General features: G+C 52.4%; 1 protein-coding gene and 1 pseudogene across 1 annotated transcript in view; one reads left to right on the top strand and one right to left on the bottom strand.

Moving 5' to 3' along the window:
- Positions 1 to 7645: 7645 nt before the first annotated feature.
- The window catches only part of CACNA2D4 (calcium voltage-gated channel auxiliary subunit alpha2delta 4), a 131573-nt gene continuing 112080 nt past the window's right edge, over positions 7646 to 27138 (bottom strand). The window contains exons 32-40 of the mRNA XM_074163365.1: positions 24531 to 24601; positions 23623 to 23698; positions 21721 to 21773; positions 20668 to 20723; positions 18945 to 18965; positions 13506 to 13623; positions 9640 to 9752; positions 8902 to 8984; positions 7646 to 7732 (exon numbers count right to left, since the gene is read on the bottom strand). Of these exons, the coding sequence (XP_074019466.1) occupies positions 7646 to 7732; positions 8902 to 8984; positions 9640 to 9752; positions 13506 to 13623; positions 18945 to 18965; positions 20668 to 20723; positions 21721 to 21773; positions 23623 to 23698; positions 24531 to 24601 (678 nt within the window). The remainder of the gene's footprint in view (positions 7733 to 8901; positions 8985 to 9639; positions 9753 to 13505; positions 13624 to 18944; positions 18966 to 20667; positions 20724 to 21720; positions 21774 to 23622; positions 23699 to 24530; positions 24602 to 27138) is intronic.
- Positions 14650 to 18743, top strand: LOC141462614 (uncharacterized; annotated as a pseudogene).

The raw sequence follows: 27138 nt of genomic DNA, 5'->3' as shown, positions 1-27138 counted from the left end.
GCTCCAGCAGCTGGTTGTTTTCATCTCTAACCGTGCCCAACCTCTACCTATGGTTTGGGGTTTGCCTTAGCGCTGGGGCCGAGCCCCCCCGAACCCAAAGCAGTTGTTCTCCACAGCTGAGGCCAGGCTGGTGCAACAGGAGCAGCAGGGACTTGGGGTGGCAGCTGCTGCTGGGAAGGAGACATGGGAAGATGTCTGTCCTGGGAGAGAACAGCTATTGCCACCGCTTCCCTGCCTGCTCCTGGCCATGGTGGCCAGTGTGGGGCTCTGCCCTGGCTCTGGCCCAGGTCCCCTGACCTGCTGCCTGTAGGGGCGGCCGGGCTGGGTTTGTTTGCCTTTTGAAAGCGATGCTGTGTCCCTCAGAGCCAGGCAGGAGAGGGGTGACAGCAGGCTCCAGCCCCTGCTGCCGGCAGTCTGGCTGTGTGGCACTGGAAGAAGCCACCGCTGGCTGAAATTTAGATGAGCGAGAGCAGCTTAGGGCTTTGGCTAGCGTGTGACTCGCAGCATCGGTGTACTCGCTCTTGTCGGTGTGGGGGGACTTCCCTGGCAAGTTTCCTGTCCCCTTCCCTGCCAGCTGTGTGAGGCCAGCCCCTGGTGTGACGGTAGCCTCTAGGAAGGCTGGCAGCCTCCTGCCACTGTCCCTCCAGCCGTTCCTTGGGGAGGGCTGAGGAAGCACCCCACATCCCTGTGCAACCCAGGCGTTGCTCCTCATAACGCTGGTGGGAAGGACAGTGGTGGCTGCCTGGCCCCAGAGGAGCCAAACCGGGGTGTAAGGGCAGGGCTCAGGACACAGCCCCTCTCCTGCTGCCGGCGGGGACCTGCCTGGGGAGAGGCATGGTGCCAAAGCTCCCAAAATTCGAGGTGGCAGCGGCAATCAAAGCAGGAAGAACTGATGACATTTCCTGCAGGGCCCAGGAGGTATTTACTGAAGAAACGGGCTTGGTGGCGTCCAGGTGGGGCTATTAGTGTTCGCGTCATGCGCTGATGACGGCCTGCGTTGCTGTGGCTGATGTCACGGGAGGTAATGACAGTGGCATTCTCTGGCTGAGTGACAGAAGGCGTAAAGGCTCCTTTCAGGCACAGGCATCGTTCTTAGGGGCCCTCCAGCTGGGGCAGGGTGTCCTGGGTTGAGAGACACAGGACTAACTTTTCTTCTAATGCTGGGGAAAATTGTACTTTTAGAAGACTCTAGTGTCTGAATTTGTGAAAATATTTACTTTATAGCCAGCCAGGCTCTGTGGGATTCAAGGTTTTAGTGTTTTCGAGCCTTGCCAGGTGCAGGGACAAGGAGGAGCAAGGCCTGGGCATTTGACCCAGGCTGGCCAACAGCATTATTTCATACCGTGAACATCACATCCAATATAAATTAGAAAAGTTTGCTGCGTAGCTCTCTCCCTGATGGCGGCAGGTCCAGACAACTCCTTGCCCCGGTGCTGGAACCCTGAGGCCTTCCCTTCCTCCTGAAGCCATTGCGCTCCCAGTGTCCGACATTTGCTGTCCCTGCTGGGAGTGCACAGCTTCCTACTGATATAGTTGGCTGAGTATAATTCCTGTATATCTTATATCAGTATCGGGATTAATACTGATTCTTTAGTATTATTGTTAGTTATTTAGTCTTAGTCTATTAAATCTACTTATATTTCAACCCTTGTGTTTCTTTGTGTTCCCCGATTCCCCTTTCCGGGTGGGGAGGGGTCATCGGGTGATAGAATAATTGTCTAACGACAATAGATTGTTATGGGTTCTCTCAAACCATAACACAGGGCAGGGCAGAGACTTGGGGGACAGCCTGCGCCGAGGGACATGGGACAGGAGCAGCACCCCCCTCCAGCGAGTGTCCTGCCGGCGATGGAGTGGCTCAGCGCCCAGGAGTTTGGTGCTCCTGCCCCACTTGCTTTCGAAACAGCGCTTTGTACAAAAGCGTGTGCCCCCTTTGGCTGCTGTCAGCTCCACCTCCCCAGCAAGCAGAGAGGCCGGGGAGAGCGCAGGGTTTCTGTGTAGAAAGCACCAATGGGCTTCGTCAGCGGAAAAAAAGCATCCTGGAAAATAATACTCTGAGGAGCTTGGTTTTGAGAGATTCATAGATTCATAGATTGGTCCAGGCCAAAAGGGACCTCCAAAGGTCATCTAGTCCGACCTCCCCGCAGTCAGCAGGGACACCCCCAACTAGACCAGGTTGCCCAGGGCCTCGTCGAGCTTCACCTTGAATATCTCCAGGGAAGGGGCCTCAACCACCTCCCTGGGCAACCTGTTCCAGTGTTCCACCACCCTCATAGTAAAGAACTTGTTCCTAATATCCAATCTAAATCTCCCCTTCTCCAACTTAAAACCATTGCCCCTCGTCCTGTCACTGCAGGCCTTTGTAAACAGACCCTCCCCAGCCTTCCTGTAGACCCCCCTCAGGTACTGGAAGGCCGCTATGAGGTCTCCCTGGAGCCTCCTCTTCTCCAGGCTGAACAACCCCAGCTCCCTCAGCCTGTCCTCATAGCAGAGGTGCTCCAGCCCCCTGATCATTTTGGTGGCCCTCCTCTGGACCCGCTCCATCAGGTCCATGTCCTTTCTATATTGAGGGCTCCAGACCTGCACACAGCACTCCAGGGGAGGTCTCACCAGAGCAAAGTGGCAGAATCACCTCTCTGGATCTGCTGGCAACACTTCTTTTGATGCAGCCCAGGATGTGATTGGCCTTCTGGGCTGCAAGTGCACATTGCCTGCTCATGTCCAGCTTCTTGTCCATCAGCACCCCCAAGTCCCTTTCCTCAGGGCTGCTTTCTAATACCTCATCCCCCAGTCTGTATTTATACCAAGGATTGTTTCGGCCCAGGTGCAGAACCCTGCACTTGCTTTTGTTGAACCTCATGAGGTTCATCTGGGCCCACCTCTCCAGCCTGTCTAGAGGTACACATAAAACCAAGCAAGCCTGTGGTAGTGGTTCTTCGCTGCAGCAGAGAAGGGCAACACCCCCCACCACCACCTTGGAGTGTGCAGCTCCTTGCTATGACCGCTGCCGTCCCCAGCCCAGGATGTGCCAGGCTCTTGCTAAGCACACGCAGACTCAGGCCAGCCTGCTGAAAAGCTGCTGCTTTTGTGCCTGCTCCCAGTTGCAAGCAGCTGCTGTAAATCCAGGGCTGATTTTCCTACTATTATGTAGGATGAAGTTATCCCTGTCTGGTCATACCCCAAGGTGTAGTCATCCATCTGCTCTGTCCCAAGGCATGAGCCAAGGGAGGGCACGTGTATGTGATGCTGTGCAAGGTGTTTGTCCCTGCCCCTGACTCCGGTTGTCCTCAGTGCCCACCACAGCATCTGGGGGGGACAGAATTACCTCAGCCTGCAGTGGGGTCTTTCTGAAGCCTATAAGGAGAAATTTCAGGTCCCTTCCCAGCTCCCTCTCCAGCTGCTGGGGAGGAAATTGGCTGCAAATTTAGGGCTTGTGAAGACCCTCATTTGTGCGGCAGCCAGATGTGGCCAGGTGAGTCTGAGGGACACCCCTCACTGCAGAGCAGCACTTGTGACTTTTGTTCTGTTGAGTCATGCTTTAATAGAATAGACCCTGTTGCCTACAGTCTGTGTGCTTACGGGGATGGATGGGACCTCGCAGGAGGTACAGCTGTGATTTATAGGCCGCATCAGGATGGCAGCGGGATGCTGCTCGGCTGGAAGTGAGAGATGGCTCCTCTCACAGCTGCTCCGCTCCGCTGCTGGTTGGATCCTCTGGCCTCAGAGCTCTGTTTGCTTTTGCTGACCTATTTTCCTCTGCTGTGCCCAGCACATGGCTGAAGAAGTTGGGAGCTAGAGCAGCTGCTCTTCCTGAGGATTTTTCCTCTCGCTGTAGGGCCATGAACCGCTATCTCTGCCGGGCAAGCAGAGCACGCGGTGGAATTCGCTTAACCCCATGTTGGAGACCAGAAATGGGTAGGTGTGCTTGGGGTCTGCTCTGCTGGCAAAAACCCAAGCAAGCCATTTGCCTCCCAAGGCTAAAACCATACCTAGGAGCAGCTCAGCCCACTGCGGATCAGCAGCGCCATGGGAAGAAAAGGGCTCGGTTTGCCTCCTAATAAATGGCTAAGGCAAACCTGGCTAAGAACCGGGAGCCTCTGTAAGCAAAACTGGGTGCTGCAGGGTGCGTGTGCTGCCTCCCCTAGGGACCACTGGCATGGGCCCCTGGGAGCCACTGTAGCCAAGCAGACCCACCAGGGTTTCGAGGACAGCTGTGCGGGGGGCCCAGGGAAGCTCCCCTCTCTGGGGAGAGGGTCTTATAAATCGCACTCCCTCCCTGGGCAGCAAGGAGTCTCCACCAAGGGGTGCCTGGCACTGCCCAAATGGTGCTACTGGAGCTTCTCTGGGGTCTCCTCCATCCTTCTGCACAGGACCTGGGTGAGGAGGGATGCCTAGGACAGCCCTGTCAAGCACTGAGTGCAAGTGCGAGGGCACGGTGGGAGCAGGCGGTGCAGCCCAGCGAGGAGGCACAAGGAGATGTCACTCCCCACGGCTCTGCAGCTGGAAGCTGGGGAGCTGTGCTGCAGGAGTAGGGCACCCCCGGCTCAGGTGTCAGGGGAGCTGCAGGGGTCATGCCTTACCCTCACCCCCTCGCAGGAGCCGCTCTCCTCTGGAGACACAGCAGAGCATCTCCCCGCTATTAGTTGCCACCCCCTTTCACACCCCTCAGTCCCCAGCTCCGGCTCTGCAGTGTGGGTGGGAGGGGAGCTGCTGCCGCCGGGCGCACTCGGGGAGCGGCTGGTGAGCACCGGAGGGGACAGCACAGGCTAGTGGGTTGGGATGCGAAGGCTGGGACCAAGGGATGTGATCGGTGGGACCGAGGCCGAGTGACTGTGAGGGGAGCTCTGGGCATCCGCTGCCAGCCCCAGCAGGGCCCAGCCGAAGCAGCCAGCCATGCCCACTGCCCAGCAGGTGCCCGGGAAGACCACGGCACGGCAGCGCCAGGAACATCTCAGTTTGCTCTACTTGGGTGCTCCTCAGCACCAGCTGCAGGCAGAGAGAGGTCCATCCTGCTGCTCGCTGCAGCAACTGGACGCTGCAGCGTGCAAACGGTGCAAGTGGCTCTGCAGCCCGGTTCCCAGGGTGTGCTCGGGTCTTTGGTCAGGGCAAACCGTCACCTTTATTTTTTGGTTTAAGAAATAATCCTGTTCTCACCCCTGTCCTATCCCCTCCGGGTTTAAGCCAGGTATCATTCACGTCTTCGCTCTCTCAGTGCAGGTCTCTTTACAGGACCGTGTTTATTGTGGATTAATGCACCTGAAACCAAACGCAGTTCATGTGCGGCAGGGCGATGTGTATTTATATATCTTTTTTTTTTTTTAAGCTGAGTGGAGATGGGACTGCTAATCCTTTCCGACAGGGAAGTCACCCTTGAGAGCGGTGCCCCAGGAGGGCAGGCACAGGGAGCTGGGGGAGCAGTGCCAGCCGGCAGGGGATGCCCTGAGCCAGTGGCTTCTCCATCTGCGAGCGGCTCCTGACTCCTCAGCCTTGACAGCTGCCCCTTTTCCCTCCACGCTGCCTTCATCTTCCTCAGCTGCTTCTGGCTCTGATAAGGTCACTGCATCTGAAGCCTGGAAACATCTCCACCTCCAGATTTACTTCCAGTACCGTAGTTGTTCCTCTCGTTTCTGCTGTTAACACCACTTCCAGTGAGGCAAAGCCCAGCACAGCAGGAGCTGTAACGTCCTGAAAGGTCCCCATCAGGACCTGCTTGTGTGACCGGTACTGTCCCCTTAGTGTCAGGCGACACTGGTGGCAAGAGGGGCAGCTTCTGTACTGACCCTAGCACAACTGGGGTGCGTTTGTGGGCTCCTGCTCGTGGGGGAAAGGGGACAGCCCTGGTGTGAGGATAAAGCCCTTTCCCATAAAACTGCCCATTGCAGCAGCTGCTTATGGGTCTAACCCCAGCAGCGGTGGTGGCTATGGGAGCGGGTGGCTTGGTGGGCTTGGTGAGGAGCCCTGCAGCTCCACAAGGCCAGCAGGTGCAGAGGGCAGCATCGTGGGCAGCAAGTGAGGAGGGTGCAGGTGCTTGCCCTGCAGAAGGTGGCAGCTTGGTGTGACGAACCACACAGCTCTAAGGGGACCTGGAGGGGTGCAGGGGGCTCCCAGAGTGGCCTTGGCAGAGGAGGCCAGGGCAAGGTGTTGCCTTGCTGGCCTGCCAGCCTGCTCCCTTGGTGCAACGACAGTATACCCATGGGTGCTGGGATGGCTACAGATGGGGATGGTGCAGAGCTCAAGGTGGGACCCTGTTTCCATCTGTAGCCATTGGCAACCCTGTGGCAACCCTACCCCTGTCACATACCCTGCCAGTGCCAGGACTCCCACTCTGCCTCAGGGGTGACAGAGAGCCATGGGCTGTGTGGTGCAGCCGGCTGGCTCACAGCACAGGTGTATGGTCAGGGTCTTCTTCCTGTAGCTCCAGTAAAACCAGAGGCACAGGGACCAGGAGCACTTCTCAGCATCCCTGTGAGTCACTGGTACATCCCTGATGGCCAGGACACTGCAGCAGTGATTGCAGTCCCTCTACCCACACCCTGTCCCCATGGGTTTGGTGGGGAGAGGGGTTTCTACACCGAACGTGACATGATGAAACTTAAGTATCTATTTAAAATATGCCATATATTTGTTTTTAACGAGATGGTATGGAACAGTTCATACAAAAGAAAAGGAAAAATGGGTGCTCCCCACCCGTTGTCCGTAAAGCTCTGTGAGAAATGGCCCGTGCCCACCAGCTGGGAACACTGGGCTCAGGGCAGGGGGCTGCTTGCCCCATGACAACCAAGGGCAGCTTCAACGAGCAGGGCAATGCTGCTCCGAGGGGAAAAGCGCCCGTTTCTGAGCTGCTTCTGCAGTGAAACTAGCAGGCAGTGGGGAACATACCCCCTCTTTTGGTGGGTCATACATAACTCCTTCCCAGAAGTAAGTCCACATCTAGACAAGAATGTGGCTGCTGTGCTAGCAGCGTTAGGAGGGGTCTCCTCAGCAGAGCTGGTGTAGCTGCAACTACCTAGTTAAGCTGTGCTACCTCTCATTGTCCAGTTGCATGGTAAGTCAGTGCAGTCCAGGTTAGGTGCCATGTCCTGCCCCTGCGGTCCCGATTGAGGACCACCTGCAAGACTAGGAGACACTGCCGCCCTGCTGTGCCTGGGCTGCTCTGGTCCCAGGTGCTCAAAAAGCCGGTGGCTCCCACCAAGGGACAGGCAGACAGTGTCCCCTGTCCCTCCTGCTCTCCTAAGGCCAGATCTCCCCAGAGTGGCTCAGGGATGCAGGGTGATGGCAAAATCAGAGCCATGCCAACGATTTTGGCTGTCCTGGCTGTGAGCTGACGGCCAGGAGGAGCAGCTCAGTAGGTGGTGTGCCAGGAGCCAACCCTGCCAGTCCTCACACAGGTCTTCGGCTGCAGGCTTCTGAGTAGGAAGCAGCTTCCACCATCGGCACCACGCTGGACGTTGTGATGAAGGACAGAGGATGTGCTTCTCTGCATCGTTAACATCCTGGTCTCCCTGGTGAGTCTCAGTGGGCATTCAAGAAGAGCCTGCACCCCCATCTCCTCCCCTCCCACTGCTCCAGCCAGCAGCGGCCCCCTCCTTCCTGGGTTTCTGCCGCGTAAGGCGCATTGCAGGCAGCATCACTGTTGCAGGCAGTGTCACCGCAGGAGCAGCCCCAGGGGCAGGAGGAGCAGCGTTGGTGAGATGGAGATCTCGGCAGCGCCACCGCAGTCTTGGGCATTTTCCTGGGAGATGGGAGAGAAGGCGTCAGCTTGCTTATAGCCAGGGTGGCTGCCGGCAGAGGGAAGGGAGCCTGCCCTGTGCCTTTCATAGAATGGTTAGAGTTGGACGGGACCTTAAAGATCATCTTGTCCCAGCCCCCCTGCCATGGGCAGGGACACCTCCCACTAGACCAGGTTGCTCAAAGCCCCATCCAGCCTGGCCTTGAACACCTCCAGGGATGGGGCATCCGCAACTTCTCTGGGCAACCTGTTCCAGTGTCTCACCACCCTCACAGTAAAGAATTTCTTCCTAATATCTAATCTAAATCTCCCCTCTTTCAGTTTAAAACCGTTACCCCTCATCCTGTCACTTCGCTCCCTGATAAACAGTCCCTCCCCAACTTTCCTGTAGACCCCCTTTAGGTACTGGAAGAGGCTGTAAGATCTCCCTGGAGCCTTCTCTTCTGCAGGCTGAACAACCCCTACTCTCTCAGCCTGTCTTCATCAGAGAGGTGCTTTGGATAGGGCAGCAGTGCCTATAGCAGACGGTCAAGAGGAGGGATCACCGGGGGCAACGGAAGGGACTGGTTTGATGCCCATGGGCTGTGGCACCCACATGTGAGCTAGGAAGCCACCCACCTCCCTGGCTCTTGCCATGCTCTGCCCTACACCTTGATTCTGATCCCTCAGCCTCAGAGGCTGCAGCAGGATCAGCTACTGCCTGCATATCCCTCCTGCAGCTCCTTCCAGAGTCCCCTGCCTGTGAGTAGGTCACTGTGTCTGCTGCTGGCTCCCTGGGGCAGGGACAGGCAGCTGGGCTACCTCGCACGCTGTGCAAAGGTGCCTGGACCAAAATCCTGCTGGGCCAGCAGGCATGAGAGCTGCCTGCCGCTGTACCAAGCCCAGGTCGCAAGGGCTGGTGATAGGAATCGGGGCGCTTTCAGCAGGTGAAACTCCACAATGCTATGATGTCTAAGTTCAAGCCTTTCCCAGGTGTCACCGGTGTGACTGTCCTCCTGCTAGGAAGCCACCTGGCGAGTCACACAGCTGTGTCTGGGTGCAGCCAGCAGGATGGGCATGCGATACACACAACACAGGGCTGCAAGAGGAGGTGATGTGTGCATGGGCACAGGCATGCCCACGGTGACACCCAGCCCTGCGCTCTCCCTCCCTCCCGCACTGCCCCGGGGTACCTCAGGGTGAAACGCATGGCACGTGTCCGGCCGCCGCCGCAGCTTCTGGGAGCGCATCCGTTCACACTTCACTGAAGCGTTATGTGCCAGGCTGTTAAGGACCACTGGCAGTGGCAAGCAGGGGGACAAGAGCCACACAGACCCAAGGGGCCCTGATGCAAGTTATCTAGGTGTAACTGCACAGCCTGGGGGACAGAGAGTGTAGGACAAGGAAAGGGCAGGTCACCCTGCATGGGCTGGAGATGTCTTCAAGTGCTAGAAGGTGGCAAGGAACAATGGGCAACTGAAAGTGGCTAAAATGCATGGAGAGGGCTCAGCTTCACGGTGAGAAATTAGACCTTGTCATCACCCTTATGAGGAGTGAGGGACAAGGACCCAGCCAAGATGGGTTACAGAAGCACCTGGGAGCAGTGTTGAGGAGCCAACACATCTGCGCCCACTCCACCACTGACCCTTTCTCCTGGCCTGTTCCACCCTCACCCTCATACAGTGCACCTGACAGCCTGGCCAGTGGAGGCTGGCTTCCTCTTGGAGGGCTGGGGGGCATCAGGACAGCTACCTTCTCTCCACCTTACTTCAACCTTGCTCACTCCACGTCTCTCTCCCTGGCTGTCCATAGGTCAGGCCGTGCCCTCCACCCCCATGGCAATTGTCCTGGGAGCAGGTTTTCCTCCCTAGCAAACACGGAGACGAAAGAGCCTGTGGAGCTGTGCCTCCCTGCTGTGCGTGGAAGGATATATTTGACCTCTTTCACATCCAGCAGGACGGGTGGGAAGACACTGCAGTCGCAGGTGGCATCCATGACGAGGAGCAGAAGGTTACTGCTGGCGATCTGCTGTGCCACAAACATCCTGCAAAGAAAAGAGAGGGTGGGAGAAAGCACATCCCTCCTGCTTCAAAGCCAGAGCAGCTGCCCTGGCACCACCTGGCCCACAGCAGAGAAATAAAAAAAAAAAAAAAGAGATCATCAGAAACGGGCTGTCAGCAGGAGGGGGGAGAGACACAGCGAGCAGCTGTGCACGTGGGGGAGTTGATGTTAGCACGCTTTTTTGTCCTCTTGAAGCTCTGAACTGGCTCAGATTTACAACTCCACACTTGTCACAAAAGCCAAAATCAAACCCAAAACCCTCCCAGCCAACAAAACCAAATGCAAGCCCTCCCCAAAGGGGCAGCATGTCACAGCAAATGACACCTGAGACGGCCTAGTTTCATCCAGACGTGTGTCAATGCCATTCAATATATATTTATGTGTGTGCTTATACCATGCAAGGCTGTATGTACTGTATGGTCCTATAAGGGGCAGAGTTTTGCTAAGTTTCACGTTACTGGAGACAGAAATGGAGGATCCCAGTAGCATCGCACATTATGTTGGCATAATGGAACTGACCAACTGGTGCTTGGTCTTGCCTACTGCCACAAAAAAAGGTGCAGCTTCACGTTTGCGGCCACAAGTTTGCCTGTCCCTTCCCTTCCCCGTTGGGCAAGCAGGCTACAGAAAGGTCCAATGACGAGCACAGGCACGTGCGGGCGAGGATGTGTCTAGATGTAAGCGTTTGCCCGGGGGCGTGCACGTGAGGGCTCACGGAAGCACCACTGCCTGGTTGTGCAGGCGGGCGAGGGCTTGCGCGGGCAGAGCAGGATGAGGGCAGGCACGCGTTTCAGCTGTGTGCAGGGTTTTGGGCATGAGTGCATGTGCACATGGATGTACGTGGGCAGCCCAGACATGCCGCTGCGCTCACGGGGCTGCAGGCGCCCGTGACTGTGGGTTTGCACACAGGCACGTGCATGTCTGCGGCACCCCTGGGCGAGCACAGGGGTGGCACGGGGTGCGTGTCCAAGCGTACGCATGCCAGTGTCACCGCAAGGCGCTGTACGTGTCTGGGCATCTCACCAGCCTGTGTCACACCCCCCCCACACCCGACGCCTCGCAGGCATTGCCTGCCCTCTGCCAGCGCAGAGGCTGCAGCCAGCTGAAGCAAGGCTGAGCTGCCCACGCTGCCCGTCCTCCAGTGCCTGCCTGCAGGCTGTGCTGCCACCGGGCACCGGGTGGCCATATAGCCCTGGCAAGGAGCCTGCAGGCTGGACTGGGGCTGCTGGGCACAGGGATGGTGGGGGACAGGGAACTTGGCATGCTGGGACTGGTGGCAGGGCCGGTACGTGGCTCTGTGCACTCCCGGTCCTGCTAACCACCTCTCAGCCAAGGGAGAGGACTTCTGCATTGGAAATACAGGTTTGTGAGGATGTGCCCACTGCGCCGACCAATCTGACTGCACTGGAGGACCGCCCTGTCTCCCTGGTTGTTCCCCACCTAGTCTCACCGCCTTCTAGCCTCCAGGGATTTCTGTATTTACTTTTAGAGGTGTTGAATGTCACACACTGCAGCGAGCAACCATTGCAGTATTCCTGGCTGATGACTGTTTTGGGAGCTATGACTCACACACTTCAGTAATTGGGATAGAGGTCCCCCATGCACCAATCCACAAACCAAATTTTTGCCCAGGATGGAGCACCCAGCCTATCCTCTCTCCACTGGGAACCACCTGGGCTTGTGAAATATGATGGGAAAAGCCTGCATGCCCCAATGGGCCACTGGCAGATGCTCCATAGAGCCTGTGTCAGGGCACGTGTCTCTCCTGAATATACAGGTGCACAAGAGATGTGCCCAGGACCCAGAGGCTGCAACTATGCCTGTAACTACAAAGGAGCCGAACAGGAGTCAGTGGCTGCTGCTGACGGCGCTGGTGAGGTGCTGCCTCAACCCCCCCCTTATACCATAAGGCAGTGAATCAACTGGGACTGGCAGTAGGAGACAAGGAGTTTATCATAGAATAGAATTATAGAGTAATTTAGGTTGGAAAAGTCCCTTAAGATCATTGAGTTCAACTGTAAACCTAACACTGCTAAGTCCACCACTAAACAGTGCCACTAACTGCCACATCCGAACTCTTTTAAATACCTCCAGGGATGGTGACGCAACCATTTCCCTGGACAGCCTGTTCCTGTGCTTGATAACCCTTTCAGTGAAGAAATTTTTCCTATTATCCAATCTAAAACTCCCCTGGTGCAACCTGAGGCCATTTCCTCTTGTCCTATCACTTGTTATTTGGGAGAAGAGACCAAGGCTATAAGCTGCTTCCAGGTTGTTGTAGAGAGCGGTAAGGTCTCCCCTCAGCCTCCTTTTCTCCAGGCTGAACAACACCAGTTTCCTCAGCCTGTCCTCATAAATTCTCTAGACCCCTTCATTGCCCTTCTCTGGACATGTTCCAGTACCAGAATGTATTTTTTGTAGTGAGGGGCCCAGAACTGAACACAATATTCAAGGTGTGGTCTCACCAGTGCCAAGTACAGGGGGATGATCACTTCCCTAGTCCTGCTCACCACACTATTCCTGATACAAAGGAAAAAGGCTTGTCACCCTGAGATTACTCAGCCCTGCTCCAGCTCCTACCACTCAGTGGGTTGCTGTAACCAACACAGTACAAAATACCCGGGGTGGAAACCTCTGCCAGCTTCCCTTGGGGGGGGGTGGTGGTGGTGGATGGGTGCTGGGCTCCAGCGAGGAGAAGGCACTGCAGCAAGGAGGGGTCAGCCCCAGGCTGCATCGATGGCAGAGATCTCTGCAGCAACAGCTTAATGCACAGACAGGCTGGTTTGGGGCACTCAGCTCCTCTGGATCCACCCAGAGCTTATTGCACCTACACAATACCTTGTTGTCACCAAATCTGCAATCTCTTCTTCTAAAACAATGTTTGGCAAGGCCTGGTTTTCCTAAAGTCATGCTGACTAGCACAGGGTGTTTTCCTAACCTTTAAATCTTTCCTGCAGTTGGTCCAAGACTGAAGTCAGACTAGGTAGGATTGGGTGGTGTTTTTTTTTTTTTTTTTTTTTTTTAAAGAGGGATTCTAGTCAGATCTTTTTGGATGCCTCATGTTAGGAAAAGCTGGACCAGTGGAAATTCATCCTTCTGTCACCTTTCCGCACATGACTGCTGATGGTGCTATGCAACCACTGAAAATGGCCTCTTTTCACAATGCCTTTTCTGTTACTTTGGACTGTTGGTTCTCTTAAAATGAAAATGGAAAATAAAAAAGTGGACTTGCTTTTTCATTTCTTTCAGTTTAACACTTTTTCCCCCTGTTTTTTTTTTGGTTTTTTTTCTGCTGTAGAAAAACAGAAAAGAGAAAATACAAGAAGGAAAAGGAAAGCCGAAAGCATTGCAAAAAGGAAATTTTCTAAAGAGAAAACTTTTGCCAGAAATGTGAAAAAACAGAAAAAATCCCTCTCCGAAATCTGTGGAATGGAAAGATATATATATATATTTTTAAATGTTCTTTCCTTCCTTCTACAGCCGCCTCTGCTTATTAACAGATGGTTTCAATTTTTTCCTTGTGTATCAATAAGTTGTAACTCGGTCTTTTCACCTCCTTGTTGGCCAGTGTGGCTGCTTAGCTCTGCGGCCAGAGCTGTGGCAGTGGCCATGCAATAGGCACGGCGGCTGGCAACTCTTCTCAGGTAGTTGCCATCACCAGTGGGCTCTGCGACAAGGCTCACGTGCCGTCATGGCCCAGGGAGCCCCCAAATGAAGGGGAAGCCGCAATTCTTACTTTTGGCAATCGCCGCACTCGATCAGTCCGTTGGTCTCCTTGATGGCCGGTTCGTACACAAAAACAGGGTACTCGGTGTCGCAGGGTTGCAAGGTGTCGTGCTTCTTGTGCCTGTGAGCTGCGATGGTAAGGAGACAGGGTGAGAAAGGAAGGGCAGAGGACCATATAGGAACGGTATGCACTGAGATGGAAGCATTTAAGAATGGTGATGTAGGTTGGAGGAGCAGCCCTGCGTCCTCCTTCCCCGACAGTGGCCAAGGGCAGGTGTCTACTAGAGAAGAAGGGGAAGGAGATGCTGCAGAAAGCAGCCAGGCAGTGATGCCTGCTCCCACTAGGTGGTGTGGGAAAACCAGCCTATGTGAGAAATGTGCCCAATATTCCCACTCGCCTTTCCGATTCCAGGCTAGACCCTGTCCTCCTGAAGCCACAGCCATGGGGCCACAGCAGCTGCAGCTCCCCAGGGACCCCCGTGACCAGTTACGCAGGGGCATTTGGGCACTGGTACCCGCGTGTTCAAGGAAGGGGGGGGGGGGTCTACTGAACCATCAGCATCAATAAAGTCCCTCCTGCCTAACCCAGCCCTGTTCACACATATTTTTTAAACGTTAAAAGCTGCGACTGGGCTGGTCCTCAGTGCCTGTGTTGAGGGAACTGCCCCCGAGGGGACCCTGTGTGTCTGCAGCGGGGTTCTCCTTCAACTGCTGATCCTTCCTGAGCCCTCTGGCATTTCAGTGTGAGCCCACAGCAGGCAAATTGAGGGGTTGAACGCGTCACATTAAAAAGAAAACATCACCAGAAAACAGATCTGGCCTGAGACCACAGGGAAGCAGGCGATGGCTCTTGAGGACCAGCAGAGACCTGGCTAATGCGTGGCAGTGGCTCCTGGAGGGAGCCATCCACCGCAGAAGCAGGGAGCAGCTGCTCCATCACTCATCAGTCACACTCTGTGGGACTCCCAAACTAATTTGGGGATGAGGGGGAGCTAAACCACCTTACTGAGCCTCCCTTGAGAAGCAAGGGCATCCTTTTTAGGAGTTCAGCACAGTCTGTCTTGCCTGAAGCTACTACCTTGGGCCCTTCTGGCAATTATCTTCTGCAGTCGGAGGTAGCAAAACCAGCTCCTGCCTCTGTAAGACACAGGGGAATGTCGCCGATGGAAATGCGAGGCTTTGTTGCTAGGGGAGAGGTGGTTGTGGCTCAGCCAACAACAAGTATGAGAAATGGTTTCTACATCAGCTTTGGGTCTGAGCACAAAAGACTGGCTCCACAGCCCTCCACCCACACAGTGGCTGCAGGCAGCCCTGCCAAGGGGAAAACGGGCAAGGAAGAGAGTCCTTCTGATGTGGAGGATGACAAGCTTATCCCTTGCAGCAGCAGGGCTGAAGATTTATAGAAAAATGCAGCAACATAGGTTTTAATCAGTAAATATATGGTAAGAAGGCACCAAGAGGGCATCCATGGCTCTAATGGGTAATTTGCATGACTGTAAAACCCTCACTGAGAGCTACGGTCTCCTCTCCCCTGACACTGCTGGAGCACACAGAAAGAGGCAGGCACCACCCCGCAGAGCCTGCCGTCTAAACAATGTGGATTACGTGAGAAGAGAGAAAAGCTGGATGATTTTCTCTGATTTTTCTCTCCATCATGATGTTCCAGCGACACAAGACATCCATTAAGAGCCAGGAGCTGCACCCCAATCTCCCCTCTAATGCCTTCCCCAGGTGAATATGATGGGTACTCAAACACCTCCCTGCAGTACAGAGTCCCTGGCAGTTGTGCCTTGTGCTTTTCTTCTGAATTCTTGTAATATAAAAATGTAACACACAAGGCAGCCTCCTACTTAAATCCTCCCAGACTGTGGGACCCACCTTTGGGTATCATGGTTAGGTTCATTTTGCACAGGTCTAAAAGCACACAGGGCTTGATACCAGCACAATGCCTTGTTCTGTATTCACCCTGGATTCACACTAATCAACTAAATGCATTGTTTCAGGGTCCAGCCGCCAGGAGCTGCCTGGCTGTGCTCCGTCACCATTCGCCATCCCTCTGTGCTAGCAGGCACTGCACCCAAAACCCCACACTTCAGAAGGATGGAAAAGCCTCTCCCATTTTTGCTAATAGAGAATGCCTCTGACTAGTACCTGTCATGGGATCGAACAGTCCTAAGAGGACATTTGGGATGAGCAGTTGAAGACCCTGTTACTGAGGTGAATTTCAAAGGCTTAAACATTTCTGATGAAACACGCAGAATACCCCTGTTTAAGCTGTAAGGAGAGAAGCTGGTTTCCAGTTCAGACCAGCTGCAGGGCTGGTAACCATATTCTGGCCAGTGAAATCCCTAATACACTAAAGGGGTATGAGGAACAAAGAGTGGGAGACCTTTCCTTCAGCCTTAATTCACTGTACTAGTGCCTGGGAAAACTCCTACACAGGTGGCCAGACTATTGTAGTCTGGGCCAGAAACAGGCCTTCTTAGGGACATGCATGTGGCAAAACCACACATTTGTCCCTCAGCCACGAACTATCAAAGTCCTGTTGTGTTACCCCTGGATTTGCAGCGCTGAGTGACCAGTGCTGTCACTGAAGCACAGCTGTTGGCAACAGACCGTGCCAGCTCTTGCTCAGAAGAACAGCTGTGATGACCACAAAGGTGACCTGATAAAGTTGGGGCCCAACTGCTTGCAAGAATTTAGTGTATTGCTCATGTCAGGAATGGCAACGGGTCCTGACACAGCAGAGAATTCACCCAGGTCCTCATTTTTCCCCCGTCTCTGGCAAAGAATGACATTCTCCACTGGCTCCAGCTTCCTGATGTAGTGCCATCAAAGCGGATAGAGTTAAAGCCATATAAAAACCAGTGGCGTGAAGGATGGGGTGCAGGGAGGAGGTGAATCAGACCATCGGCTTGGAAAATATGGCATGCAAGGAGATTTGAGGCCTCCCAGCCTCAGCCAGTGTTGAATCAGGGCCATTGTGCTGGACTCGGTGGGCTTGGAGAACTGGGCCCTTGGGGGGAAAGGCAACTGAAGAGACTGCACGAACCACACGCAGGACAACCCCGGCCAGCACTGCTCACTAGCCTGGCCTGCACGCATGGGCAGGAGCTGTCTGTACCTCAGCTCTGGACACGGGAGCAGAGAGGCAACAGTTAAGCAGTAATCCTGGGCCAAACTGCGCCGTGGTGGCACTCACAGGAGCAGCCAGTGCATCTGGAGGTGAGTGGTGGGAAGTGCACCGGGTTTAGTCCCTTCAGAAGCACTTTTGCCACTTGGCAGTATGGGCTAAGTCATGAACAGAGGCTGCGTTTCTGTTTGAGCCTTTCACCAACATCTGCAATTTGACTTGCTCTGGGTTAACCTCATCATGTGCACCAAGCTGTATTTTTAAACTCTGCTAAATTGGCACAAGTCACCCGCACAGACCATCTTAAATCAGTTTCTTGGCACAGACTAAATGAAAAGAAGCCACTTTAAAATCTCCTAACTTCTGCACAGAGGCAAGACCTATGACAGAGATTATGCTTAAGCCTGCTGCCGCTTAATTTGCCTGGAAGCTGTGCAGCTGCAGCAGTATCGAGAAGTTCAGAGGAGCCCAGTAGCACGTACATCATCAGCAAAACACTTGGGCTGAGCCTCTGTGCACACATGCCGGACATCAAAACGTTATCAGCGCTCTGAGAGTCTGGGGGTCAGGGATTAGTAAACAGCCAGAGGAGCTGATAACAAATTGCAAACTTTATAGCAAAGAGTGAGTTAATTCCAGGCTGTCGTTGCTACCATCTGCACTTCCAGAAAGACTTTGTCAGACATTTGGCAACCAATCCTTCTGAGTAGCAAAGGCAGCCGTTGCGCTTTGTTATGAACTATACAGCCCAGATTGTGAACTCTTTCCCACCAGCATAAATCACGGATAACTGCACCCCAGTCAGTGGATTTACTCTGGAATACACAAGACAAAATCTGCCACTTAGTTTCAAATACAAACCACAATTTAATCAATTACCCTGTAAAATGCCCTCTGTGTACATTACAATGCAGTAAAAAGGAAACTTTTCTGAGCTACAGAACTGTAGAAATAGTCCTTTCTAGGCTGCATGCCTTGACTGGAAGTATTTTTGGCTTAATTAAAGGCTTTCAAACCTGTGGTGATGTCCATAAAAGCAGAGGCCCTTACAAACAGAGAGAGGAATGAGATGCTGAGAGCAGTGAAAAAATCTGTGGAAACAAACATGTCTTCTCACCACCTCTGAAAAGCAGATTTGCGTGATGAATGCAGTCTGAATATATCATGCCCATATTCCAAAGGCAAGTCTCGCCTTCCCAGAAAGCAAGAGAACTTGGGAAGCAGAAACAGGCACAGCGCTGCAGAGCCAGAGGTGCACAGTCAGGCATTAGATCCCCGACCGTTAATTCCTCTGCACATATCCCCGAATAAATGTGTGTTCAATTTCCCTCTCACAAAATGTCTCCTTCTCTCTATACTTTTTGCATACACCAGCACTGGCAGGCAGTCAAGAAAATGTTAACATCTCTGGCAAAAACCTACAGCCCATTCTTAGCAACATGTGCAATCCATTTCTTCCAGCCCCAATAGTATTCTTCCACCCTTCTACTCCCTCCCCCACATATGGACACTCTTTCTTTTTTTTTTTTTTTTAAAGTCCATAGCCACACTCTCTTTCTCTTCCTCTTCTTCATACAGTAAGACACATTCCAACTGTCTCTGTTTCTCTATCTCTGTCTCACACATACGTCTTGCTGGGCAGAGAGCAAATCAGTGAATACAAGCTAGATATGGAAGCAATGAGATACAAACACAGCCACAGTCTGGACTCTGTCTTGGAGGGATTTCTAACTTGCCTGTAGGAGCAGATTTATGAGCTAGAGCATATACTTATCAGCTGAACTGCTTGAAAGTAATTCTGCGTTATCCTGGAGCTGGGCTGGTATTCATCAGAAGGAGCTAAGCCGTGGGGTGTGGAAAAGAAGACTTAAGTTGCCTCTTAATATCTGAAGTCTACAAGACCCATATAGTTTTTCCTGCGAGAAGGCACAGGTTGGTCTTTGGTTTTGGCATAACAACTGAAAAGAATGGGGCAGCTGGGAACCAAAGTGAAGGACGTGCCATGGTACACAGGCTACGGGCCCACCTATGCCACAGTAATGAGTGACGGTTTTGTCTGCGCCCGCAGTCACTGAGGAGGCCTGTGTGTCCCTTCTTTTATCGACCTCTCAGTGACAGACCTTCAATCACCAGCTCAGCCAGCTAAACACTTCCTTCTTTAGCATCGCTTCCTTCTTTATAGTGCCAGGAAACAGAGCCAGGCAGTGCCTTGTCCCTGTCACACCTTTCTGCAAGTTCCCCATTGTCCAAAGTCTTTCCTTGCCTGGGGTTTCTAGCTAAATCCTCCTCTTTTTGCTGCTAAGTGGGTCTACTTACAGTGATGGAAGACAGCCTTGGCTGGAAAAGTCGCATGACACACACAGACACACAATGAAGATGGAGCCACGTGACAGTTTCACATGATGGCAGCACAGCGAAGAGATGGATTTGCACACAGCAGTCATGGAGGTGACGCGGGAGAGAGATGAAGAAAGCACAAAAGGAAATGGTGATGAGCAGGACAGCAGTGAGGACCACCCCCCCCCTTCTTTTTCCTCACATCTCCTCAAGCAAAGACTACATAAAGCTGCAGCCATTTAGCATCCACAGCAGCTCCCTGGAGGAACACCAGGTTGGTCTGTCCTCCAGAAAGAGCAGTCCCTCCAGCACTGCCTCAAGTACTACATTGGCACATCTGACTCTTCCCCACCCATTTCTGTGTGGGGCATTCCCAGTATCCTGATGTGTGTTAAGCAGCAGCCAGGACCACACAGAGGATGGCCGCGACTACTACCGCCATCTCTGGCGACCCTCTTTGGAGGAGGTGAGTGGAACCAAAACAGCACCCAGACATCGGTCTGGTTCTCTGACTAGAAGGAAATTTTGCTTTCTAAAAATGACTGTTTCCCCATTACGCCAGGAGAGTTCAGTGCAGAAGACTCAGCCCCACAGTTAGCAGGGAAGGTACCACTGTGTCCACAGAGAGCACCATTAGTGCTGAATAAGTAGTGAGGATGTAATAATGGCACCTACATGGCTGCGCAGAGCACTCATCTTTCCCTTCGGGTCACCTCAGGGCCATTAACATCCTTCCTGCCTGTGAGGCAGCAACAGGGAGGCAGAGACTCCCGGGATGTTTCAGCAGGCAGCACTGCAGCTGCAGGGCAGGTCACTGGATCTCAGCCCAGACATACCCGTTTGCTGCACTCAGCTGTTGTGCAATACCATGCGCCATCACAGAATCACAGAATGATACGGGGTTGGAAGGGACCTCTGGAGATCATCTAGTCCAACCCCCTTGCCAAAGCAGGTTCACCTAGAGCACGTTGCACAGGAATGTGTCCAGGTGGGTTTTGAATATCTCCAGAGAAGGAGACTCCACCACCTCCCTGGGTAGCCTATTCCAGCGCTCTGCCACCCTCAAAGTAAAGAAGTTCCTCCTCATGTTTAGGTGGAACTTCTTATATTCAAGTTTGTGCCCATTTCCTCTTGTCCTATTCCTGGGCACCACTGAAAATCATCTTCTCTCTTCCAGAGAGGGTCCAGTGGGAAAGAGAAGACCCTCCATGTATTATGGAACAGTTTTCTGGCTAGCTTCCTGGGACCCCTGTTAGGCTCTGGAGAGCCTGCTGCTCCATCCCTGCTCTGTCCTGTCCTGTAGGCCACCCTCAGGAAAGACTGGAGGGGAGTCTTTCCAACCAAAGGGCTTTGCAGCTGATGGTTTCTCTCATCCCACTGCATGTTGGGTGGAGGTCCTTGGAGAGAAGAGCCTCCCCCCACCCCGGTAGTTACCCTGAGGAAAGCAACCAGCATGCTCCAAGCCGCACACACCTCACCCTGACCCCTCCGGCACTGTGGCAGCTTGAAATGGGAGTGGGAGTGGGAGGAAATGGGGTGGTGGTGGGACCTGGAAGCTGGATTCCAGTGCCCATGAAGGGAGAGGTAGCGGGGCAGATGGCAGGCTCCTTGCATGAGGCCAGGCTTCCCCATCCAGCTTCTTCTGCCACCAGCGGCTGTCACACTCACGTGCTACGGGGCGGCTGGACTCTTGTGTACTCACCATCTGCCAAGTTGTCTGAATGCCAGAAGCTACTCATGTTAAACTCCAAAAGGAAGCTGTCAAAAGAGCAAGAACAGAGGATGCTTTTTCAGCAGCCTGGAAGGATGCAGGTGTCACGGAGATGGCCCCGTTGCCCAGCGAGTATCAGTTCTAAAATGTTTACTATGAATTTTCTGGCAGTGGAAGTCTGAGGTGTTTTTTTAAATTTTTTTTTTTTCTTTCCTCTCCACATGATGAGAGTGTAGCTCTGTATCATGGGATCTGTACTGTGGAATAACTGAATAAGTGGGCTTTTATCTGAAGTACAAACTGTGAGGGGGCCTCGCCAGTGACGGAAGGACTGAGTATGGCAGCCCCCGAGGCCAGGAGGGGATCCAGTCACTGTGAGACCCACCTGAGGAGCAGGCACAGATGGCCATCAAGGGAGCCCGTACTCTGGCTACACAGAGGTAGCTGCACATCACATTGAATTATTATGAATTATGCTCAAGCTCTAGGAGCTGGATCTTTTCCACACCTTGCCTTTTGCCCGCCCAGCAAGCTGAGCAGCGGCACTTTCATCCTACTTTGAACTTGAACTCCAATTCCCCCCAGCAGTTTGAGGTGAGCCTGAATCCAGAGCTTGATTCAAGGCCTCCCTTCTCTCCTCCCTTGCTTGTCGCACAGACCTGAGCTCCCTGGCTTCCTTCCTTCAACCTTTGCCCCCTGCGAAGTGAAGGTGCGCATTTGCTCATCACGGGCAAAGGAGACAGGCAAGAGGACTTAGCATCAAGGATCCGCATGGGGCCCCGGGAGACCCGAGTCCTATTTCTGACTCTGCCACTTTGTACTGAGTGACTTCAGGTAAATCCCAGACCCGCTCTGGGCCTCTGCCTCTCCTTTTGCAAAATGGGAATAGTAATAGCTTTCTGTCTCCCAGGAGCAAGGCACTGAGCTGAATGTCAGGAGAAGGCTGAGAGCAATGGCCTATGCGGGGGCCTCCGCTTACAGCTTTCTCAGCTCTCGCCCCCGTCGGTCTGAGCCTCCCAAACACCCCCATCTTTTGGTACTCACATGAGGAAATCACTTATCAGCCATTTCACTGCAGCTAGAAAGGCATAAATTGGCTGGAGAACAAAAGAAGAAATGAGAAATACCATAAGGACCTGGTCAGAGAGTTTATAATTGTTATGCAGGACCCCACGTTTCAGACCAGTTCCCTCCACTGATCAGAGCTCTTGAAGACAGGCTGGAAATTCAAGGCCTGGGCATCGCTGGAAAATGTTCAAAATACATCAAAAGCCAGCAGAGCTGCCTTGCTACTAATAATATCTTCTCACCCCCTCCCCATCAGGGTCAGGGAGTTTATCGCAAATGTATGAAGGACTTTGAAGATGTAATTGCTTGATGATTTCTCTCCAGTATGGACGACCTTGAGAGCTCAGAGCAGGAGAGAAACACAGCTAAATGGGACACCACCAGTTTAGGATGCTTTTATATTCTGATAGCAAGTGGTGTTTCTGGGACAAGCTACAGCATTGCCCAGGATTTAGTATTATCTGCCACTGATTGATTATGCTTAACTGTGCTTTCATCCAGCTTTTCCTCAAGATGGCATGACTTCTATCATCTTCCTGCTTTTCAGCTACAAATTGGAAATCCAGCATTGTCCCAGGGACAGTTCATCTGCAGAGGATCCTGCTGCTTCCTTTCTTCTTGGTAACCATGTCTAATTTTCATCTCTCCCTCTCATAATCATGCCCATACCCTCAAACCCAAAACAGATGCAGCAGTCACAGGACACAAAATAATGTTCCATTACTGCGAACTGACTTATCTTCACCCAAAATAAGTCAGCAAATAGTAAAACGTACAGAGGGTTGGGGATTTGACTGATTTTCCCTTTGAATGATGCATATGAAAAATGATGACTTCTTGATTTCTTCCTTTTTGAGGGTTTTGCTAAGAGGGGAAAGGGAGAGATGAAGGCTGAATGCTCACCTTTTATTCTCTTCCCAATTCACCTGGTTTTTGGCAGCTCATATTTTGTGACACTTCTTTCAGAAATCAAAATTCTCGAGTATATGATCAAGCACGTATTTTCACTGCAATCACAATATTTTATCTATCCAGCTTAAGTATAGCTGTTGGCAAAACTGATATATATTGTTAAAAATGTAACACATTATTAAAAAGTAAGATTCAGTTGGAAATTCTTTTACTGGAAAAAAAATGACCATGTCATGCTGTAGAATGTACTTCCAGCACACCACATTTTAAAGTATAAAAACCCCCAGTCATAGCAGCAATAAATACACGGCTCTTTAGGGTTGCTTCAACTAGTTTGAAGTGGTCTGAGTGTTGAGTGATTACTTCGTTCTGCCTAGCTGAGGCCAGGTTAGGAAGGTAGAGTCGGATTAGTTTATTAGTTTGTATCAGTCTAAAGAGAGGTTGCATTTGGGTACTGGCAAAACTATTCACTCCGATAGCTTGTGCCTTGGGCTATCAGCATTTCTCAGCAGCTTTAACCCCTCTTTTTGTTACCCCTAGCCCACTCACGCTTCCCTGAGAGGGTGACAGCTTTCTCCCAGATGCTCTCTTCCCTGACAGTGCAACTCTTCTTTTTGAGCTGCTGAGTAAAACCATGCCCTGTAAAAGCACTTCTGTTCATTTCAGCTGCAAGCTGGTTCCTCAGCTTTTAGGAGAAACCTGGCATAGTCCAGTTCCTGTCCTCTCCCTGGTCCTTGTTTTTTGTGAGATGCTATATGCCAATAGAAAGCCAAATTGGAAACCACTATCAGTGGCCATCACTGCCTCAGAAATCTGCCTTAGATGAGTTTGGACATTCCCATCACTTGAAAGCAAACAGCTACTAAGCTCTTTTGGGGAACGTGCTACATCAAGGTGTTGGAGATGTCCTAGGAGAAAGCCTCCATGGCCAAGCCCAGAGAGAGCTGCGTGCCAACAGATACATACGCTGAGCAGAGGCCGGGCACCGCTGTGGTGGTGGTAGGGTACTTTGCACATTGCTTGATAATCATACATGGTCACCCTGCAATCAAAACAAAACGAGCAAGCAGTCAAAAGCAAGCAATGCAACTGTCCAGGGGACACATGTCAGTGTGCACTACTTCTTCTAAAAAAATCTCCTCTATGGAAGAACTAAAGCAGTGTCCTGCTTACACATGTCTCTGCTGTTTGGCCAGTGCTGGATTTTGCAAAGTGAGAAATACAGGCTCCAGATTAATGTAACTGGGTCAGCACGGGAGGAAAGACATCCCTAATTTCAGATGGTAAGTAAAGCAGGCTCTGAAGCAGGAGAATTATAATTGTATCATCTACCTCAGGTCCCCCTAGTTCCTGTTTTCAAGCCACTGAAACTCTGAACTCTCTTTTGACATGGGCTGGAGGGGTGGTGAGACGAACAAGAGGTATTTTTAGGAGAGAGAGAAAAGTGCACAGCCAGCTGCAACACCACATCTGAGGGGCTCTCAGAAAACTGCTCATAGAAAGGCTTTCCAAGTGGCAGGAGGAACTGAAGGACTTCACCTAAAATGCCAACAGGCGTTTCCCATAGCATCTTGCCCTGTAAAAGACAGAGGAGCAGCTGCTTTGTGGCCACACAGAGATCAGCAGTTGCTGTCTCAGTGCTTTGCGGCAGGTGGAAGAGCAGGAGATGGGGAGAAACAGGGTGTGTGGTGAGGATGGCTGAGCAAGTCAGGGGAGGGGGCAGGTGGCTAAAGGAGCTTTTGTAGCAAAATAAGAGCCACATGCATCAGCATGTGCATTTTCCCCTCCTCAAGTGCTGCTTGTGGGGACCAACGTGTTCTGGCCCACACACCAGCTGAAAAAAGAGAAGTACAGTGCAGAGATCCCCCACTTACCGCCTGAACATGCCCGTGTTTATCAGCTGGGTCATTACTGAGCCATCCACTGCACCAAAAAATTTTCCAGTCTGCAAGCACAAGAAAGGAGAAAACTAAAATAAATGACTGTCAACAGTAAAATTTCCAAATGCTCGATGGCTCCAGCCAATCCAGTTTGTCTGGAGGCTTACTACGCATAAGGAGTGTTTTATAAGGAGGTAACGCCAAGCTTTGTCCTTTGGCTGGCTGGAAAACTTGAGGGAGGACTTCCCCCGTCACCAGCTGGGCATCCTGCACTGTTCCTAGCGTGCTTGGAAATTATTTAGCCCACGTTAAGTTCCTGCAGCTTGTGATGGAAAAAGGCAGACTCTCAAGCTGCAGAGACCCAAGCATGTTGATTCACTGGGAGCTTGGGCTCTCCCGTGGGTTTTTGGGAATCCACCCTCTCTGGATCTGAGTGCCTGAGTCTCTTCCACTTGAGTTTCTCTGCCCTCTGCCTGCCTGTGGCCATAGTGGCTTCGGAAACCTCTGCTCTCCTGCTGCCCTAGGTGAGCTGACTCACCACGCATAAGTGCGCCATACACATTTATTTAGGTAGCAAACGCAATTTTACAACTCACTGCTGTGCCAGTTCCGAGCAGGCAGTAACCCAAAGAACACAACACACACCAACCCATCCCTTTAGCTTACACACTAGGCGTTGGCACAGCCAGAGCCGTGCTAGCACAGACGCCGCCCTAGCAAAAGTCGCATTTGTAGGGCAACAACCCCCAAATCCCACTTGCATGCCTGAGTGGAGCTCGTGGTCCTCTAGTCCCATTTACGTTTTGGAACAAATAACCTCAAATACAGGCCCAATCCCAAATCTGGGAACCGCTGCTCTAAAGACTTCTTCAAACAAACAACAGCTCTGGCTTTCCTGGTTAGTAAACCATGACAAATCTATTGCAAAAAAGCTTCAAATCTGCCAAGTCCACTCCTTTGTTTGCAAGCAAGTAAATAAAATACTCGTAAATAATAAAAATGCAGATACAAGCTGTCCTCCATCTACTTTCCTGGCCTGTGGGTCTTAACCCAGTAAATAGCTCCCATATGTTACGGAAGTGTTCACGCAGTTTGGGGAGACATTTTACTTTTCCACTGATAGGCTAGCAGTCATTTAGCACATATTAGCGGATGACAGATGACTTCATTTATTTGAGTGGGGCATTTCCACTAAAAAAACCCTAACCCTTAGGCAGATTTACCTAAGATCATATGGTAATCATCCAACAGTAGTGTTACATGGTTATGAGCCTCTTCCCAACGGGCTTTAGAAGGTGTTCCACTGTATAAATCGATACAGAACATCAACTCCCCTTTGAGCATTTAGGCTGTAATCGTCTCAGACATAGCCAAATGTGGCTGAGCAAGCGCTAACTTTTTTTCACCTCCCTCGCTCTTTCAATCTGATTAGGGCGGTGAGGAGGCCAGCTGCTTCCATTTAATACCAGTCTGCAGCCCCAGCAGGAGCTTGAGCCGTGGGATTTAACGCAGGGCAAGCTGCAGCCAGCGTGGCAAGGGCAGGGGGCCACTGCAGGACTGTAAATGGGGCCTACCCTGTCCAGAGATGCTGATGCCTGACCGAGTTTCTCCGGGTAGGATGTCGTTCCTATAGGTACAAGTATGAGGAGCTACCAGTGTACTCGAGGGTAAGGCCTGGGGAACGTGTTCAGAAAAAGCAGCAGCAAACTGGCTTTTAACACCGAATCAGACATTCAGAGCTCGGTGCTGTTTGAGGTGCCCTGTGCCCCTGTGTAGTAACACAGGAAAGCATCACATGGCACAAACCAAAGCTGTCCTGTACTGAAGTGACATTTTGCAGAGCAGCTCTCATTACAGCCTGCTTCCTCCAGGGACTGGCTGCTGCTCTCCCGGACATCCCTTTGCTGTGCTTCCCCTAACTCCCAGCTCTGGGCAGATTTCCACAGGCCCTTGCAATTTCAGAGGTTCACAGCACAAAGCGTCGCCTCTGACATCCTGTGTGACACATGCTGTGTCACATCCCCCTGCAGCTGAGAGCGTATGGGTACACACGCAGGCGATGCGCTGGGAAGAGATGCATCCCAGAGCGCACATACGGCACAAAAGGTACATTGCTGCTCACAGACGTATTTGTGTCCATGTTTTGCTGGCTCCTTGAGCAAGTTGCACCTTTGGTACACACAAAAGCTGTAAACAGATGGGATCTACCAAACGGGCCAGGGTTTGGGCGAGCAGGTAGCCTCCTCACTGCACGGCTCACAGAAAACCAGCCCTTGCTTTTCCGCAGCCTCTGCTCAGCCCTGGTGGGATCTTGGCCTTTTAGCTGTCACCCTGCACCCTGTCCCTGGAGTCCCACCTGGGCAGAGCTTGCAGAGGCATACCCTGTGAGATGCCACAGGGAGGAGGCAACAGTCCTAGGGAAAGCGGTTTAGTGAGTGAAGGGACATCTGGATGCAGCAGGCGGAGGGAGCTCCAGACCTGTGATCCACAGCTGTGCCTCCGGCTGGCAGCGAAAGGTGCCTGAAAGTGCAGGGGGCCACAGCTGCAAACATCAGCAGGGGCAAACATAGCATGGGGCAGCCCTCACTGCAGCACAGCCTGG

Source organism: Numenius arquata, chromosome 2 (assembly GCF_964106895.1).
Source record: "Numenius arquata chromosome 2, bNumArq3.hap1.1, whole genome shotgun sequence".
NCBI classification, from domain to species: domain Eukaryota; kingdom Metazoa; phylum Chordata; class Aves; order Charadriiformes; family Scolopacidae; genus Numenius; species Numenius arquata.
The sequence above is the reverse complement of the archived record's forward strand: the minus strand, read 5'-3'. Positions and strand labels throughout refer to the sequence as shown.